We start from the raw sequence: 20150 nt of genomic DNA on the forward strand, positions 1-20150 counted from the left end.
AAATATTTTAAATATTTAATTTTATAGTTACTTATTATATTTTTTTTAATTTTAATTTACTTATTGAATAAATTAAATAAAAATTATTATATAAATAAAAAATATAATTTATAATTATTTAATTTTAATTTACTTATTATATTTTTTTAAATTTTAATTTATTGAATAAATTAAATAGAAATTATTATTAAAATTATTATATAAATAAAAAATATAATTCATTTTATTAATTTTTTATTTTTTATTTAGTTTTGATAAATATAAGTTACTTCTTTATTTCATTATGATTTATGACATACGACCACATGTATGTGTCCGGCCATCAAAAGACAGTACCGCAGTCATCAGACGTGTTGGTACACGATGGTCCTTATTTATTTATATTTATTTATTTTTAAACCATGGGACAACCCATACGGAGCATATGTATGTTACTACAACACACTTCAACTTCACTATGTTGGTGCATTTGGGAGGTGTTGGAGGGTGAGGCTGGATCGCAATGAGATGGATAGTATTATGGCAGATAATACAGTCACCAATCGGTTAACGATATATAGTTAACCAATCCTACGAATATCAAACAAACAATGTAGACTGGCTCCAATGCTGTAATAATTGTATCAAAATAATGCCCTAATTTCCAAGAAATTTAGCGATTTTTCAAGATGGGCTACATTGTATGGTATTTGAGTCTTTACATTAAACATCGATGTAGAATTCTTTTTTTATACGGGAAGGGATATAAGGTTTATTGAAATGAAAATGGATCTTGATTAAAAATGAAAATTGCTAATTTCAAATTTTAGTTATTGCCGCCATCTCATAATTAACTTCTTATAAGGTATTAAAGACAGATTTATCGATTTTAAAAACCAACATTGATATGAAATTTACGCTACTTTATTTTTCACGAATCGAAAATGTTCGCGATCAAAGCGAAAATAATGGATTACGCAGATAAAGACTGGTATACGCTGTTAGATACAGTAAAGACTGGTATACGCTGTTGGATACAGCGAGTCACTGGCTTATCATATTCTCTGTAGAGAAGTGGACAGTTATAATCTACATCCACGCATCGTTGGAAAGCCACGGTCGGTCGCACTTCGGTGAAACCCTCGCCTCCGTGGTCGAGTGGTTAGAGCATTACGTTCAAAATCACACGGTCTCTCACCTCTGTCGGCGCGGATTCGAATCCCGCTTGCGCCGGTAAGTGTGAAAGTTTCCCAGTTTACTTTCGGAAGGTTGGTGGTCTCTTCCCAGGTACATTGTATCTGGGTTTTCTCTTCCACCAATAAAAACTAGGCGCCACCAGATAACTGCAAAGTTGTTGAGTGTGGCGGAAAACATCAATCAATCAATCAATCGGTAAAAGAAGCGCGACACACTGTGGGTTTCCGACGATGACATCCACGCGGGTGTACATGTAGGGTGTGGATGTACATGTGGAGTGTGGGTGTACATGTGGAGTGTGGGTGTACATGTGGGGTGTGGGTGTACATGTAGGGTGTGGGTGTACATGTAGGGTGTGGGTGTACATGTAGGGTGTGGGTGTACATGTAGGGTGTGGGTGTACATGTAGGGTGTGGGTGTACATGTAGGGTGTGGGTGTACATGTAGGGTGTGGGTGTACATGTAGGGTGTGGGTGTACATGTAGGGTGTGTGTGTACATGTAGGGTGTGGGTGTACATGTAGGGTGTGGGTGTACATGTAGGGTGTGTGTGTACATGTAGGGTGTGGGTGTACATGTAGGGTGTGGATGTACATGTGGGGTGTGGGTGTACATGTAGGGTGTGGGTGTACATGTAGGGTGTGGGTGTACATGTAGGGTGTGTGTGTACATGTAGGGTGTGGATGTACATGTAGGGTGTGGGTGTACATGTAGGGTGTGGGTGTACATGTAGGGTGTGGGTGTACATGTAGGGGTGTGGGTGTACATGTAGGGTGTGGGTGTACATGTAGGGTGTGGGTGTACATGTAGGGTGTGGGTGTACATGTAGGGTGTGGGTGTACATGTAGGGGTGTGGGTGTACATGTAGGGTGTGTGTGTACATGTAGGGTGTGTGTGTACATGTAGGGTGTGGGTGTACATGTAGGGTGTGGGTGTACATGTAGGGTGTGGGTGTACATGTAGGGTGTGGGTGTACATGTAGGGTGTGGGTGTACATGTAGGGTGTGTGTGTACATGTAGGGTGTGTGTGTACATGTAGGGTGTGGATGTACATGTGGGGTGTGGGTGTACATGTAGGGTGTGGGTGTACATGTAGGGGTGTGGGTGTACATGTAGGGTGTGGGTGTACATGTAGGGTGTGTGTGTACATGTAGGGTGTGGATGTACATGTGGGGTGTGGGTGTACATGTAGGGTGTGGGTGTACATGTAGGGTGTGGGTGTACATGTAGGGTGTGTGTGTACATGTAGGGTGTGGGTGTACATGTGGGGTGTGGGTGTACATGTAGGGTGTGGGTGTACATGTAGGGGTGTGGATGTACATGTGGGGTGTGGATGTACATGTGGGGTGTGGGTGTACATGTAGGGGTGTGGGTGTACATGTGGGGTGTGGGTGTACATGTGGGGTGTGGATGTACATGTAGGGTGTGTGTGTACATGTAGGGGTGTGGATGTACATGTGGGGTGTGGATGTACATGTGGGGTGTGGGTGTACATGTGGGGTGTGGGTGTACATGTGGGGTGTGGGTGTACATGTGGGGTGTGGGTGTACATGTGGGGTGTGGGTGTACATGTGGGGTGTGGGTGTACATGTGGGGTGTGGATGTACATGTGGGGTGTGGATGTACATGTAGGGTGTGTATTTCTTGGCTTTTAAAAATAAACCCTACATTAACCTTAACTCACCTGTTGTAACCAGGCGCGTAGCTGCCTATACGCAACTGCGTGCACATCATTTGCGAGACAGAAATGTCGTTAAAATATCTGTGCCTAAAATAACTTTATTATATAGTGCCGGGTTACAGTATCATGATGCCCATTCAATGAAATTTAAAGTCCTTTTTTAATTTCAAAACATATCATGTTGAATATCGATTTAATGTACATTGTATATGTACTTGTAGTAGACGGATTGGGATATTCTTTGTTATCAGTAACATTTACCATATACTAGTATACCAGTCGAAAACAATTAAACAATTCGTAGATCGAATGTAAAGTCAGTCACCGTACACAAGGTTGGCATAATAAACACTTCAGAAAATAATTTTGTGAATTCTTCTTACTTTGGAAATTGACAAGAAACTCTGTTTTTATGCGCAAAAATAAGTGATTTCATTGGAAAACCCAGGACCTTTTGGGGGTTTCGCCCCCCGTGCCCCCACCATTGTCAGGTACCGTCAGTTCTCGAAATCAACTGGAGGTAATGGACGACTACATATAAGACATTGCCCCCCCCCCCCCCCCCCCCAGTGTATGGTTATAAGTTTTAGCTTTCGAAAATAAACCTTGTGGACATTAAGAAAATACATGTGTGGAAGGTGAAGATAACGAATAGTGATCAATCTCAGAACTCCTACAAGCAATACAAAATAGATAGTTGGGCAATCACGGACCCCTGGACACATCAAAGGTGGGATCGGGTGCCTAGAAGGAGTAAGCATCCCCTGTCGAGTGTCGACCGGTCACACCCGCCTTGAGCCTTATATTCTGTTCAGGTAAATGGAGTTATCCGCAGTCAAAATCAGTGTGCCAAGAACGGCTTAACAATCGGTATATAAAACACGTCAGACAGCATTTGACCCTACGATAGGTTGTATTGACGAACTAGATCGTTATAACGACCATAGAATTTGCGAAATGCTGACTTCAATCGAGACTGTTGAAACCCCTGTATTATTGTTAATAAACAAAACGTCATCGAAATGTCAAATTGAAGGCCACAGCGAGAAATTTTTTCTTCTCACGTAGAAGTTTTTGAATAAATTCTGCTTCATATGAATATAGAAACAGGTCAGCTAACAAAGGAGCACAATTCTTCCCCATGGGAATTCCATCAGACTGTTGGAAGACCTGATCACCAAAGACCACGAAGATATTGTCAATGAGGAACTTTAGCATATTTTTTATTTCAACTTCAGAGTACTTGTGCATGGAATCAGAGTGGTGTTTAACAAAGTAAGTTTTTGAATGACTGGTCACTAGATATGAATATGTACCTCTGAGGAAAACCATGTCGTGGTTTATATGTGCATGCATAGTTTCGGATTATTTGGACTTTTCACGACTATTAGTCCCAGTCGGCATTATATTCAGTTTCTTGAGCATCAAGTGACCGCTGAGTAATGTTTGATTGGTCAACTGCTTTTGACCTTGGGTCAACTGTAGAACTGATATCCATTTTTGATTGGTTCTGATCATATGTGCTTAAAAAACTCCCCCTTTCAATTTTTTCTTGTTCAATAATATCTTTGACCATCTGAATATTTGTATGGTTTAAGTGGTGTGATTGTGAGAAATGAGAGAGATCAACATCGTGTCTGTCCTCGGTACTCTCCGTTTGTTTGTCTGGTTTGATTGTATTTTCTTTGATGCTGGATTCTTCAAGGTTGCTAATGCTTACTGCGCTCTGTTTCTTCCTGGTGCTGGTTGTGCTGCTGTCATGGACCACTGCGTCGGGTTGCAGCTGGTTCTTCCTGGTGCTGGTTGTGTTGCTGTCATGGACCACTGCGTCGGGCTGCAGCTGTGGTTGCGGATGATTGGCATTTCTCAGTCTCTCCGCTTGTTCTCGCTTTATAAGTGATCTGACCAACAACACACCGTCAAAGTTTACGTTGTGGTCAGAACTTATATTGGTCTGTGACGTATCTTCTGACGTCACTTTCAGGGGTTCCACGATTTCTTTCTTGTCGCTTCCGTGGTTGTCGTACATTGGTGACGGGTGATGAGGTCTTGTGTTCAGCTGCATTCGTAGGCGTTCTAACTCAGCCTCGTTCTGAGCTCCAAGAAGTGTGGCCAATTCCCCAGGTTTATAATCCTGAATTGGGAAATTGTGTACGTTCCAGCTCGGCGGCATTATTGCATGAAGCGGGCCTCGCGGTATCTCCGCCATTGATGAGGACGTCTGCTCCGTCTCGGTAATGTTTGTTGATACCGCTGGACTTTCTTGTGGAGGAAGTTTTTCAAGTATGCTTAAAAGACAATTTGATAAAGCATTATTACGTAACGTATACATGTACATTAAAATAATTCAGGAACTAATTCTGAAACAGACTTTGGTACGTACGTCTTGGAGCGCTGTCTGTAACACTTCCCGCATTTTCTACAGGGACGGCGTTTGTAACAGGCATACGTGATCATGAAAACAAATAGGAGGAAGAGAATTGAACAGATGATGGCAGTTGTAATTCCGCCAGGTTTTTCTATGAAACTTCTGGGATCAACTGTAATTACACACAATATATAGATTAGTTCCTCACTGTAGCAATATTAGTCCGAAATATCCGACGTTTTCCTGGCTTTTTAAATGATTTTGATATCCACTGTGTCAGGATATCCTGGCACAGTAAATATCAAAATCATTAAAAAAGCCAGGAAAACGTCAGATATTTCGGACTATCTTAGTCTCTATAGCAATAACTGCACAGGGTTTTAAATCTTGATGGTTTAAAACAATGAAAAGGATCTCTAAGTGGGAAATATAAGGGGGTGGACCGTACCGGAGCAAAATTCAAATAAATATTAACAGATATATGTAACGTGTCTATGATATTAGCCGATCAGAAGCTGCATCAGTAGAGATAAGATAAGTTTATTCCAATTTTGGGCCCAGAGGGCATAACAGTAAGACATTTTATAAAGAAGGAAATTCAAAAAAGAAAGAAAGTTTACATTAACTACAGGTTACATAGACTGCAAACTGCATGTGGATGCAGCATGTTGGGGAAACAAGTACATACATATATGAATTGCTAATCATGTATATATACAAGTAAATGGACAGTATCAGTATTATACCAATATATGAATAATAAACTATAATGATTTTTGCAGTTTTAAAGCATCAATTCTTTTTCTGAAAGTTTGCACTAAATATTCACTCAATTTGACAATTACTGGTTTGTCTTCATTAATCATCAACCAAGTAAATAAGTATATATTGAACTAATCTCGGTTGAGATTCGGTTTGGCTGACGCCTTCACCGAATCTCTGAGCAGTCCTTCATAAATTCCCAGCGGCGTAGCTTGGGGAAGATAAATATGGAAGCAGAAAGGGCAGGGGGTTTGGGGGCCGCCCTAAGGTCCCCAATGGGGACCCAGTGGGCGAAGCCCCCGGAAGTTGGTGCATTTTAGACAATTGAGAAAGGTACATGTATTTTCAAAGTCTCCAAAACACATGGGGTATGGACATCGTAACTTCCATCAATTTAAAAAAAACAATAACCGATTGTCCATTAGTTTTACTGCAATTTGTTTTTGATTTTGAGACGTTTTGTACTCTTTTTATAACAACTAAATAATTGTGTTTTTGAATTCCGTGAAAGCTTAATTAAAACGACTAAAATTCGATGTATCTAAAATGAAAGAAGATACAATCGAATTTTAGTAGTTTTAAATAAAGCTTTGACAGAGTTCAAAAACACATTAGTTGTTATAACTAGAGTAAATAACGTCTCCAAAAAAATTGCAGTTAATCTAATTGATAAATAATTTTTTTTAAATGAAGGGGGTGGGATACGATGTCCGGCCTTACCCCATGTGCCTTTGCTTTTAAGTAGATTGATAAACATAATACAACACTAACTTTTATGCCATATTTTCTTATTATTATATTTTGTAGTAATTGAACTATAGTCAAATTAAGTGATTATTTAATTTTTTTACCGTAACAATGTGGGAGCACATGCTTCCGTGCTTCATAGGAAGCTACGCCACCGATTCACGTCTGGAGATTCACTTTCAGCTTCGGGTGGTAGCAATTGATGTGTACTTACGTGACACTGCTGTTCGTTTCAAATAAATTAGTTGACTATTAAACCAACTCTGTATGTATTACCGTCTGAATGTATAAATTGAATAAAATTAACTATCACAAAATTTTCCGTTCAAATGAAGCCTTCCATGGCCCAATATTTTATCTCCCGAAATTGAAGAGTTTCTATAGTTTGTTTGTTTTTTAAATTAGTGATGTACAAGTAGGTATTTGGAGATGCTATGAATCAGTAATTTTATTAAACAGACTATAGGAACTCTTCAATTTCAGGAGATAAAATATGCCATGGAAGTCTTCATTTGAACGGACAATTTAGTGATTGTTATCATTAAGGGATTTTCATACCTACAGGGTAAGCAATGCAAAATAATAGTGATAGAGTTAGTTTAACAGTCAAATCATTTATTTGAAGCGAACAGCAGTGTCACCCAAGTGCACATAAATGCTAGAACCGGCCGAAGCTGAAAGTAAATTTCCAGACATGAATTATGAAGGACTGCTCTTAGATTCGGTGAAGGTGTCAGTCCAAATACTCAGCCGAGATTAATATTGAACGATATCAGGACAATCTGTGCTAGGTTTTGTGACTGTATGAACTCATTTGAAACTGTTGATATCATCGCATTAATTTCATTATATGATTGCTTCAGAATACAACAAAAGGTATTTCAAGACCACTCTGTATAATTATACTAAATTCTTAGTACTTTGGAACGTAGACGTCACCGACAAGCAAAGATGAAAGTTTAAGTCGCATACAGACGGACATCGTGTAATTTAAAACAAAATGTAAACGATATGGCGTCTATACTCCATGTATTCGCTGTAGTAAACGTATCGTGGTCACACCGGTTGGTCTATTCCTTATACTATTTACTGCGCGGCAATGCTCCAGTGTGGTCACGTTTACCGACAATACCAATGCAAACTATGTTTTAACTGAGCTAATTCATTCTTTCTAATGGTCTGTGTCAATCTAGATATGAAGATTTTTCGAATGTTTGGACACGGTTACCCACGGTAGAATAATTCGTTGCCGCTTATCGTGACGTACATGTATGGTACTTCTGTACTACCATAAAACCTGACATTCTTACATTATATATTCTTTCTCGTTGTCGCTGAAGGAACTGTCGAGAAGCGTGTTTCACGGACGAGTGCTCCAGTGTAAAATTGTTCACACTTTGTGGTGCTGTAGAGCCGCTTTCGTTTTACTCGCGAGCAGACCTGTATGTAATATGTATAGAATCATAGTAACTATACATCTCTTAGTAAGACAAATTCCTCTATAAATCTTCTAGATTTTTTTTGGGGGGGGGGGGTCTACCTGGTTTGGTTATGTAGTGAATTAAAGCTGCAGATCTGTCGATCATGAGTTGGAGTCCCGCGGGCGTGTTCATTATAAATGTGTATAGTGATCCCCCCCCCCCCCCCCTCTGTGATTTTTCACCAAGATTTCCATTAAAAATTACATGTATTATACACATCTATAACACTTTCTTGTCTTTTAGAAAAATTACCGTCTGCACAAATCAGCGGTCCTATTGTTAAATATCCCTCCGATGCTTTCTTGGACATTCTAATGACCACCCTCGTCACTGGGAGGGCGCTGGAGTCCGTCAGGTACCCGCTATCTTCTCGTAGGGTCGCGTCTTCTGCCATACAGTTGCAGTTTTTAGAGGGATTTGCACACGTACTTGACAGGCCACACGCACAATAGCTAGATTGCATATCAGCATCTCCCCAGTAGTATTGCATTACGGAGTCACGTGATTCCCATTTTGAATACGTTGCTATGAAATTTTAAACCAAATAAAATTCATTATTATGAGCACGATCTACAGAATTTGTTACTTTTTGACTCATTTTGCGCAAGAAAAAAACTAGGATAGGAATGAAAAAGTTACTTCATAAAATATTGCCCTCTGATTTTTTCCGTCACAAATACACTTACGTTGTAGAATCAGTTTGGAAGTATTGCATTCATATTTTATGTACTGTTGACAGCTTGATGTCAAGGTCATTACCCGTTCTACGTCATTCATTGTGACGCCATACGTCGGAATCACTATACCGTACCCTGCAATAGAAGGCAAAGGAATAAAATTAAAAAAAATAAATAAATAAAGGTGCATAATGAAATTTAATGAAATATTTAGAACCAACTTGAAGTTATCCAATCAAAATCGTGGTCTACTGGTGACGTAACGATAATTGTTAAGAATCCAACCCCGACGCCAATTATGTAAAAGTATAATAAGTAAAAGTATGATAAGTAAAAGTATAATATGTAAAAGTATAATATGTAAAAGTATGATATGTAAAAGTATGATATGTAAAAGTATAATATGTAAAAGTATAATATGTAAAAGTATGATATGTAAAAGTATAATATGTAAAAGTATAATATGTAAAAGTATGATATGTAAAAGTATGATATGTAAAAGTATAATATGTAAAAGTATGATATGTAAAAGTATGATATGTAAAAGTATGATATGTAAAAGTATGATATGTAAAAGTATAATATGTAAAAGTATGATATGTAAAAGTATGATATGTAAAAGTATGATATGTAAAAGTATAATATGTAAAAGTATAATATGTAAAAGTATAATATGTGAAAGTATAATATGTAAAAGTATGATATGTAAAAGTATGATATGTATTACGTGGCCATTTGATATTTGAGTTATACCGTCTATACATCATATTGAAAACTTTAGTCTTACAGCCGTCTATACATCATATTGAAAACTTTAGTCTTACAGCCGTCTATACATCATATTGAAAACTTTAATCTTACAGCCGTCTATACATCATATTGAAAACTTTAGTCTTACAGCCGTCTATACATCATATTGAAAACTTTAGTCTTACAGCCGTCTATACATCATATTGAAAACTTTAGTCTTACAGCCGTCTATACATCATATTGAAAACTTTAGTCTTACAGCCGTCTATACATCATATTGAAAACTTTAGTCTTACAGCCGTCTATACATCATATTGAAAACTTTAGTCTTACAGCCGTCTATACATCATATTGAAAACTTTAATCTTACAGCCGTCTATACATCATATTCAAAACTTTAGTCTTACAGCCGTTGATGGAGTGTCCCAAGTGAGTCCTCGCAATGACGTCATGATTGAATACCGTCTGCGCGGGAATGGACGTCATGTCACAGTACACGGATAACACGTTCCCGTCTCTGCTCGGGTCCACGTTGAAAGAAGCGCTCTTCGTATATCCGTGCAATCGCCATTCTTCACAGTTTCGCCATTTTGTCGCTGCTGTTGCTGGAAAATTGCAAAAACAAACCGTTACATGTGTATACATGTGCTTTTGTCATGTTACAGACAGTTGTATGTGTTTGCACGTGCTGTTGTTAGGTTATAGATCGTGAATTGACCGGTTGGCAGTAAATATTAAGTTTACATGTTGTCATGGTATTTGCCACACTACAATCAGCTATAATGAATAGAGCATTAATTATTGCTTCCGCAATTTAAACGTTTGCTGTTTGAAATTTTTCGATCTGGTCTGCCATTACAACCTATCAGAGGGTCATGAAAATGCTGTCTGGTGTGTTTCATACCGATTGTTAGACCGTTCATGGCACACTGATTTTGACTACGTATAACTCCGTTTACCTGATCAAGATATAGGGCTCATGTGACCGGTCGACAGGGGGTGCTTACTCCTCCTAGGCACCTGATCCCACCTCTGGTGTGTCCAGGGGTCCGTGTTTGTCCAACTCTCTATTTTGTATTGCTTATAGGAGTTATGAGATTGATCACTGTTCGTTATCTTCACCTTTATAGGAGTTATGAGATTGATCACTGTTCGTTATCTTCACCTTTATAGGAGTTATGAGATTGGTCACTGTTCGTTATCATCACCTTTATAGGAGCTATGAGATTGATCACTGTTCGTTATCTTCACCTTTATAGGAGTTATTAGATTGATCACTGTTCGTTATCTTCACCTTTATAGGAGTTATGAGATTGGTCACTGTTCGTTATCATCACCTTTATAGGAGTTATGAGATTGATCACTGTTCGTTATATTCACCTTTATAGGAGTTACAAGATTGATCACTGTTCGTTATCTTCACCTTTATAGGAGTTATGAGACTGATCACTGTTCACCTTTCATTGCACCTAACGAAGTAAACGGGTATATATGTAAATGTGTGCAAGACGGGGACAAACCATTTAGACCTATGATAAGTGCTCGGGGCTGTATTTAGACCTATGATAAGTGCTCGGGGCTGTATTTAGACCTATGATAAGTGCTCGGGGCTATATTTAGACCTATGATAAGTGCTCGGGGCTGTATTTAGACCTATGGTAAGTGCTCGGGCTGTATTTAGACCTATGATAAGTGCTCGGGGCTGTATTTAGACCTATGATAAGTGCTCGGGGCTGTAGCAGTAAGGGTTCTTTAATGTGCCAATGCCTGCCCCAACTAGGTCATATCCGACAGACCTATGATATGCGTGATTCTTGCATCTAAATGCCGAGCGTTTGACGAAGGAGCTCTCGCGTATCGAATCAGCTGAGAGACATAAATACCACACGCAGTTGATAATGGAATATTGCTAATTAAGTTTGGAAGGTTAATGATGGAGAAGCTGACGTCATCACGTTTGTCGTAAAGTTGAGTAGATAGTTTGTCGCTAATGTCCATGTTCAGTAAGATGTCTAAATACATGAAGTGGATTTGGAAAGATCTTGTGTCCTTTATTTCGAGTTCACTTGATATATCGAATCGACATATGAATGAAATATTTTTATAGATAAAAAACAAACAAACAGGTCAGTTAGTAAAGGTTTACAATTTGTGCCCATTGGAATTTCAGCAGATTGTTGGAAGACATGATCTCTAAAGATAAGACCTGATCTCTAATGGCTACGTAAATATTGTTAATGAGGAACTCCAACATTTATATACATCGGAGTACTTGTGCGCAGAATCAGAATGATTTTTACTTAGTTCAGGGTCATGACATAAGATCTGACCAATTGTAAGCTTTGTGTAAAGTATATAAAATTTTAAAGTTATTTTTATTACAAAATTATAACCCTTTGAAATGTTACTCATTTCCTTTACCATTGACCTCGACCTTGGTCAAATAACCTTGATCCAGGATTATGACATACTGTATGGTTACATGTATGCAGTTTTTGTGCAAAGCACTCAACCTTTCTTTGAAGCATGACCTTGTGATGACTCTTCCTCTCAATTCTGTGACCTTGACAGTCATTTCTAACAAAGTCCTGACGAAATGACCTTTGTGTTTTCTAATCTCCAATTAACCACGTTATGATCCAGATTTATGTGAGAGGAATTGTCCGAGAACGGAAACAGGCTGAGAATGGAATGAGACCATACGAAGTGTGTTTAGAGGGATCCGCCCATAGAGTGATCTGCCCATAGAAGGATCCGCCCATAGAGGGATCCGCCCATAAAGGGTTCTGCTCATAGGGGGATCCGCCCATGGAGTGAACCGCCCATAGAGGGATCCGCCCATAGAGGGATCCACCCATAGAGGGATCCGCCCATAGAGGTATCCACCCATAGAGGGATCCACCCATAGTGGGATCCGCCCATAACGACACGCCCTTGGATCGTGCTATGCAGTTTATTCTAGAAAACAAGTCATTAACTATTAATATTAATGATTTCTTTTAATCAGCGTTAAAATTAATCTCGCCTACTCGTGTATTTTCTAGATTATGTTCATTCTATCAAAACTTGATAAAGGGATATTCTATGAAACTCAAATTAAGGAAGAAAGATACCCTGGGAAGAAAAATATTATACGTGTGACTTTTCTAATCAGCGTACAACAGTCCCTACTTAAGTGATTACAAGTATATAATTTTGTATCCATTGTATATTTTCAGAAAATCATATGAAAATGTAAATACGTTCGATTAGTATTTCGAGAAATATCAATTTCAATATCCTTCCTCACACTATTAGGCAATCTTTCTCCTTCAGAGGACTAGCACCCCCCCCCCTTTTTTTTTAAACGAAAGAGATCATTCTTATACACTGTGTTTCTGTTTGAATTGTTAGTAAATCAAAGTGCTTATATATATCCCGAGAAAATGGTTAAAATCAATACCATTTACTGAATTTGTATCGCTGTTTATCTAAATTCCTTGACATCTAAATGGAGAAATAAGCCACTTCTAGATAGAGAGACGATTAAATTCTTTCTGTTACTTGTCTATTTTAGATAAACTTGAAATGAGTGTTAAGAGTACTTACACCCACTCTAACTTAATAAACACTACAGTTACGGGATGTGCATATAGGCCTACATGTATACATAAATATATTCTAATGGTTCAAAGTGACAAACAAATGTGCTTGGGAACTTCCTGGAGTCCTAGAGAAATGAAGAGTGCTAGTATTAGTATGATATGTAAATAAGCGGCTCAGTGGCGGATCCAGAAAATTTTCAAAAGGGGGTTTGCGACCATGCAAGTTTGTACCTTTATCACTAAAGAAAGAGGGAGAGTGGTGAATAAGAAAAAGAAACCCACACAAATGGCTAAATTGACCATTTTAAGAAAATATTCAACTAAAGGGATGGGGGTGGGGTGGAGGGTTACAACCTCCGCAATCCCCGTTTAGATCCGCCACTGCGGCTGTTTGCACAATCGTACTCACCCCGTAAGATCCACAGCAATATGGCACCGCAATGTATCATGTTCACTGGTGTTGTCTCGCAATCTGAAAAGTGACTTCTCAAGAAGAGGACAATTATATGTAAGCAATATCAAGTATAGTTAACAATACTATTGGGAAAATTTACTTACACAGTAAGATCGATGTATACTTTGAAGTTTAAATAAAAAAATGCCAACATTACAACACTCAGATGAAATCATTGCAAAATTTATTTAGACGGTGTTTTGCAAACATTGTTGAAAGCGTTTAGGACGAGGGCAAATTCAGTGATTTACACTCCACAAGTCTAAAGAAATTCCATGAATAAAGCGGAAGTCGCGTATTTGTCCAAAGCGGAAGTTCCGTATAATACAGTATGTAATTAAAGCAGCAGATTTCTTTTTTTATTGTATACCACAACCATGCTCTGTGTAGCAGCAGTATTAATATATCTTATGATTCTTCTCTGAATGAAAAAAAGTTGAAAAGTACCCCAAAATGTTGAATCGTTTAAAGTGTTTGATTAAAGCTGTTGATGATCGTAACACACGGAAGCTAACGGGTCCTTTTTTGGACAATGTAGATCCAGCGCCGGGCCGCCCCTCACAAACATGGTCCCTTTTTTAAAAAATATAGAAATAGGTTCAAAAATACTTAAATTTGCTCGTCATCAGTATTTTCAGGGGGTTTTGCCCCTTGGGCTCTTACCAGAGTTTCACTCTGGACCCACTGGGAGTCTCAACACAGTTCCAAGACACCCAGCTATTTCCCACCTCTCTCTCTCTCTCTCTCTCTCTCTCTCTCCGTTCAGAAATTTCCTATTAAAGCCGCCACTGTTAGATATACAATATAATGCATTAATTTATCTTGTTGTCTTTATCAAATGAAGAGGTCCCGATAACATTGTGGACATATTAAGGAATAACCGCCAACGATGAATATGATATCATAATCACGTGGTACAAGTCTTCATTGAAAAAAGAAGAAAAGGGAGAACTTTGTAATGCCAGGAAATCATTATTTCGCAATAAATCAACTGGGGAGAGCAGAATCATTGGTCTCTATATATCTCTCGCTCACTAACCGGCGATCAGAATCATTGGTCTCTATATATCTCTCCTTCACTAACCAGTGAAACCGTCCTCGAACTATCTAACAAAGAATGTAAAAATGCATCATACGTGATATTATAAAAGTATTCATGGGAACACCTATTAAAGTCTATCGAATCCTCTTTTTCGAATTTTGGAAAATATATTTTGAGAGAGAACATCAGTAGGAGCACGTCTCCACATTACTTATGTATAACCTTTTCCCATTCTGTGGGTCACGTCAAAGGGGACGTAACTGTATACTGCAAGGGCAGAATTTTGTTATCGTGCATGGTGCCCACAATGCTAAATGGTGAAAATCTCTCTCTCTCTCTCTCTCTCTCTCTCTCTCTCTCTCTCTCTCTCTCTCTCTCTCTCTCTCTCTCTCTCTAGCCGACCAAACCTACTAAATGAGGACGTCCTCACAATGTGTAGAAGACAATTCACACATATATTATTCTAAAGGCAAAAAAGTACTATGTTAGGTATAGCTATAGGGTTACTTATAAAAGTTGATCTAATACTCTCTTTCGAATTATGAAAAAAGTTTGAGTTTGACAAATGAGAGAGAATATTGGTAAGGACATGTCCTCACACCACTTCTCCTCACGAAGCTAATATTTTGTATCTACTGTACATCTTTCACATTCTGTAGGTCATATTTATGAGGGGCGTAATTGTGAGGACTGTTTGTTTTTGTTTTGGTCCATATAGTGCAATTCTGTCGTCACAACTTTTGTCCAGTGGTTGACATTTGTCCTCACTTTACACGTTTTACCCCCCCCCCCCTCTCTCTCTCTCTCTCTCTGTTTGTGTTCTATAACAGCCTTAGGGAGAACATATCCAATTCATTAAAGATATCTTTAAATACTATGTAAGTAGACTTAGAGGACACTTAAGTATACAATTAGAGATATCATTAACAAGAAAGTGTAATTAAAACATTCCTACTCTACTATAGCGAAATAGTCCACTGCGATCTACGATTAAATTCTTTAATGCAAACAATAGAAAGAAAGAGAGGTGTGGCTGCCAATATTGACCATCGTGTGGATTTTGTGTCCCACATGCTTCTTCACGGAAGTTTGATAGTGTACATTGAAAATCATGGGTATTATAATCTTTTATACCTTTCTTGATTGAGGACATATCGTCTTCATTACGGAAAAATATACTGACAAATATATCGCACTTTGATTACGAAACATGAACATTACAGGCGTGTACACCAGCTTCCTTGAATGCTTTTTGTTTTAAAGTTTGAATTCCGCCCACGTGAGGGAATTTGCCCTTCCCTTCTTTTCCTTAACACAAGGAAACATACACAGTTAGTAATTAGAATGGACACGTCCTGCGGTAAGTCTGAATTTCACCGTTTTCCTTCGATGTACTTTGCCTCACTTACAATATAGACTATGTGGTAGTTTGTTGGTTTTTAAAAAAAAATGTTTTGAATATTGATTTTATTGATGTGACTTTTCTCGTCCTCATGTGTGTTTACAAATCACGCTCATTTTTTGTATCTATGCTATGCCCCCAGTGGGACCACGATTGGCAAATAAATCTAATATCTATTCTATTGTACAGTGTAGGCAAAGACCTGATGTTATAATGGCATTTGACGACCTCCATATAAATAGCGGCAGACCTGTAGCTCTCTGGGGGAAATATTGAGATATCTGGTCTGTCCAAATGCTTCCCCAGAAAGCTACTGATTTGCAGCTACCATATAAGATTTAACAGTTTTGGTATTTAAGTACACACAGCGGGTACAGAGGCAGTGATCTACAGTTAACGAATTCTGGGAAAGCATACGTGAATAGAATATACTGGTTTTATAATGGCACATTAAAGCAGGTGTTTGCCCGAATCCATCCTGCTTTAAATGAAAGTGTTGATAGACTCACGTTGAAAAACTACAGAGAACGGCGACTATAATCCTTTTTTTTTTTCGCCATGCAGAATATAGTTGACGTATTTTGAAATATTGAAAAAACTTTCGCGATTCGTTTGTCTTGTTTTCTCAAACTTCACAATATCGTGTATTGTTTCATCAAACTGGTTTTTAAGTCGTGGAGTTTTAGTTCTCGTGCGGAGGCATTGCTCTCAGTATACAAATGTATTTTATCTGAAACACCGATCAAAGTTGACTTAATAAGTTTGAAAATATATCAAACGACAGCAGTGTCAAAAGATTAATTTTGCTGTTTGTAGGTGATCGCATGGTCTCTCTGTTCTTTGCTGGGCTATTTGTCGGGTTTTTGCTGTTGTTCTTGGTGTGTGTCCTCCTTTGGAGATTCAGGCAAGTATTAAGTACAACTGCAACACTAACTACCTACATTGTATAGTAGATTATATATGTAGTTGATTGTTAAGTTTACTTATATCACATACATGCATGTTAAGGTACCTACAATGATCCTTCACATTCTAAATTTAAATGAGATGCCCATGTTACAGTAAATACCTTGCAAGCCAATTTATGTACAGACATGCGCGACACGAGTGACGTCACAAAAACCTCACCATTCCATCATTGCAATTTCCGCCTCAAACTTGAACCTCTCCAGTTTCATGTTGTTTTTTTTTTTTCTAATATGTAATTTCCATGTATCAAACAAACATATATACACAGGAACTGATAATTTTGCCTGTGATGATAATAGCAAGGGTCTGTACTACACCACCCTAATAATTGTTATCAGGGGTGGTATGGTACAATCACAGGCACTCGACGTTTTAAATATCTATAATAAAAAAAAAATTGTCTTCCTGTAAACATAATGTTTACAGGAAGACAATTTTTTTTATTATAGATATTTAAAACGTCGAGTGCCTGTGGGTACAATGTATTGACCATTACTATCAAAACAAAATTACCGGCTGGTCTACATGGTGCATATATTTGCCACAAACATGGCTCTTTTCCCCCCTATCCACCCTAGGACTGATACCGAGGTCTTGGCGTTGAAATCATGAAGTGGGTAAATGTGACACGGAAAAGGTGGGCGGGGTGGGGTGGGTGGGGTTGTTTATTCTCATTTGTCGCGTGAGGTATCTGTCTTGTCAGTGGTCCAAATAAACCCCCGCCTACCGTATGGAATCGATTCTCTGACACAAAATGCTGTTTTCCATATGATCATGTGTAGCCTTAGATTTGGATCTTTTTTTAAATTCTTTATAATCTAGAGCAAGGTGGGTCAAGAAGGCTGCAAAGCAACTCCGCCTCGGTTACCAAGACAACAACGAAACCAAGAACAATGATAAGGTAGAAATATCTTTACTTCAATTGTAAAAGGAAACAATCCTTTGTTCAACAGCAATTTAAAATCACGAGAAATTACTATTAATTTGAGTAATTTCCTTGTGTAAATATCGTTGAAACAAATTTACGGGTAGATAGGTGCCGGTATTATATAATTCCATTCAAAGAACCACTGACATTCTCTAATTCATTCCTTTATATTTCAGAGAAAAACTTATTCTTTACGAGAACAGGAACCTATTCCCTCCGATTCTCCTGTCCTCATGAGAAGAAGACAAACAGCCATTACAAGCAGTCACATGACCTTCCGACCCCTGAACTCGAATCCCTGTAACGTTGGAGACGCTGATGTAGGAGATCACGTGAAGCTTCAATCCATGTACTCTGCACCTCGTGACCTAATTCCTGCTACATCTCGGAGTAGCTGCCTCGGGCAACTTGGTTTGGCAGATTACATGTTAAAACCAGATGAAACCGATTGTTCTCCTCAGAGTCCCGTATCGACTGAACAAATTTCAAGGAAGCCACCAACAAAATACAGATATGACTCGTACGATGATGAGTCTCCCTACAGTTTAATTCGGTATCCTGTGGGAGGATATCCCAGTCAGGTTTTATATTCACCAAGACACGAGTATACTCCACATTCAGAATCAAGACTAGACTCACGTGGAAGTGATTATACGAGACACCAGGACACAGGTCAGGATCCTAGATGGTCAGCATTCAGAAGTCACCGACGTTCAACGTGTCCAGAACTCCCTGACCTTCGTCTTGACCACAGGGAAGTATGGTCACAGAACATTGGCCCCTCACAAGTTCGTATTTACGTGTAACTATTAAAATGTTGCACTGAGATAAAACTTGCTAGACGTTTAGCAATCTTTTCACTGTAAGTTCCTTTTCCGGTATAATAATGGTAGGGACAATTTCTATTGCAGAATTCTGAAACATCCATCGCCAACGAGAGAGTGGATGCGTATAAACCCAAAGAAGAGGAACAATTTTACTACACACTAGAAAACGTGAATCCACGCCCCATTTCTAGATTGGAGAGATTACTCAGTATGCCACGTGACTCCCAATTGATCGACCGTGACAGTTCCGGTAACAGTTCCTCACTTTCAGAGAAGTGTTCGAATAGCCTCTCGGAGACAATAATCACGGAGTGTCCTTACTTGAGAAGGAACTTTGATAAAGGGTTACCTGATCAAAGAAAAACAATGGGCTGTTCTGTGATATCATCAACAAGCGTCTAATTTTTTGAAAATGAAATTCTTTTCCGTTTTCTTCTTTTCTTTACACACCATATATACAAGTTTTTGTTTCGTCAGACTTCGTTTTACATTTGTACTTTAATCTAGGGGTGAATCAATATATCGAAACGTATCGGTATACGTCTGTCCAGCAATATACGATACGGTGTTTCGACGATACGATACGATATAATGTCGGGTTTAAAAATGGCCCTTTTAATAGTCGGGATTGAAGTTCATAATTTAAAAATGGCTTCTAACAGGAACGCGATTCCTCAGACTTTAACCCCCGCTTTTACATTGTGACATCAGAGATTCCTCAGACTTTAACCCCCGCTTTTACATTGTGACATCAGAGATTCCTCAGACTTTAACACCCGCTTTTACATTGTGACATCAGAGATTCCTCAGACTTTAATACCCGCTTTTACATTGTGACATCAGAGATTCCTCAGACTTTAATACCCGCTTTTACATTGTGACATCAGAGATTCCTCAGACTTTAATACCCGCTTTTACATTGTGACATCAGAGATTCCTCAGACTTTAATACCCGCTTTTACATTGTGACATCAGAGATTCCTCAGACTTTAATACCCGCTTTTACATTGTGACATCAGAGATTCCCTCAGACTTTAATACCCGCTTTTACATTGTGACATTAGAGATTCCTCAGACTTTAATACCCGCTTTTACATTGTGACATCAGAGATTCCCTCAGACTTTAATACCCGCTTTTACATTGTAACACATCGGAGATTCTTCATACTTTATTCCCCGCTTTTACATTGGAGTTTCCTTAGACTATAATTGTCATTGTTTGTTTTGTTATGAAATAAAAGATATTAAACCACTTCATTTTTATTTTTTATTTTAATATTTTACTTCAGAAAATCCAATATAT

General features: G+C 38.4%; 2 protein-coding genes across 2 annotated transcripts; one reads left to right on the top strand and one right to left on the bottom strand.

Moving 5' to 3' along the window:
* Positions 1–3944: 3944 nt before the first annotated feature.
* On the bottom strand, positions 3945–17321 carry LOC125656986 (uncharacterized). The gene is made up of 6 exons (XM_048887618.2): positions 13635–17321; positions 10049–10246; positions 8901–9026; positions 8467–8739; positions 5240–5396; positions 3945–5144 (listed from the first exon to the last, which is right to left on the bottom strand). The coding sequence occupies exons 1-6, from the start codon at positions 13672–13674 to the stop codon at positions 4244–4246; spliced, it is 1695 nt and encodes a 564-aa protein (XP_048743575.1). The 5' UTR covers positions 13675–17321; the 3' UTR covers positions 3945–4243.
* On the top strand, positions 15893–20100 carry LOC125656994 (uncharacterized). Its single transcript, XM_048887623.2, has 5 exons — positions 15893–16081; positions 16940–17027; positions 17915–17993; positions 18197–18808; positions 18932–20100. Exons 1-5 carry the CDS (start codon positions 15967–15969, stop codon positions 19247–19249), a joined length of 1212 nt encoding a protein of 403 aa, XP_048743580.2. The 5' UTR covers positions 15893–15966; the 3' UTR covers positions 19250–20100.
* The last annotated feature ends 50 nt before the right edge of the window (positions 20101–20150 follow it).

Source organism: Ostrea edulis, chromosome 7 (assembly GCF_947568905.1).
Source record: "Ostrea edulis chromosome 7, xbOstEdul1.1, whole genome shotgun sequence".
Taxonomy (NCBI): domain Eukaryota; kingdom Metazoa; phylum Mollusca; class Bivalvia; order Ostreida; family Ostreidae; genus Ostrea; species Ostrea edulis.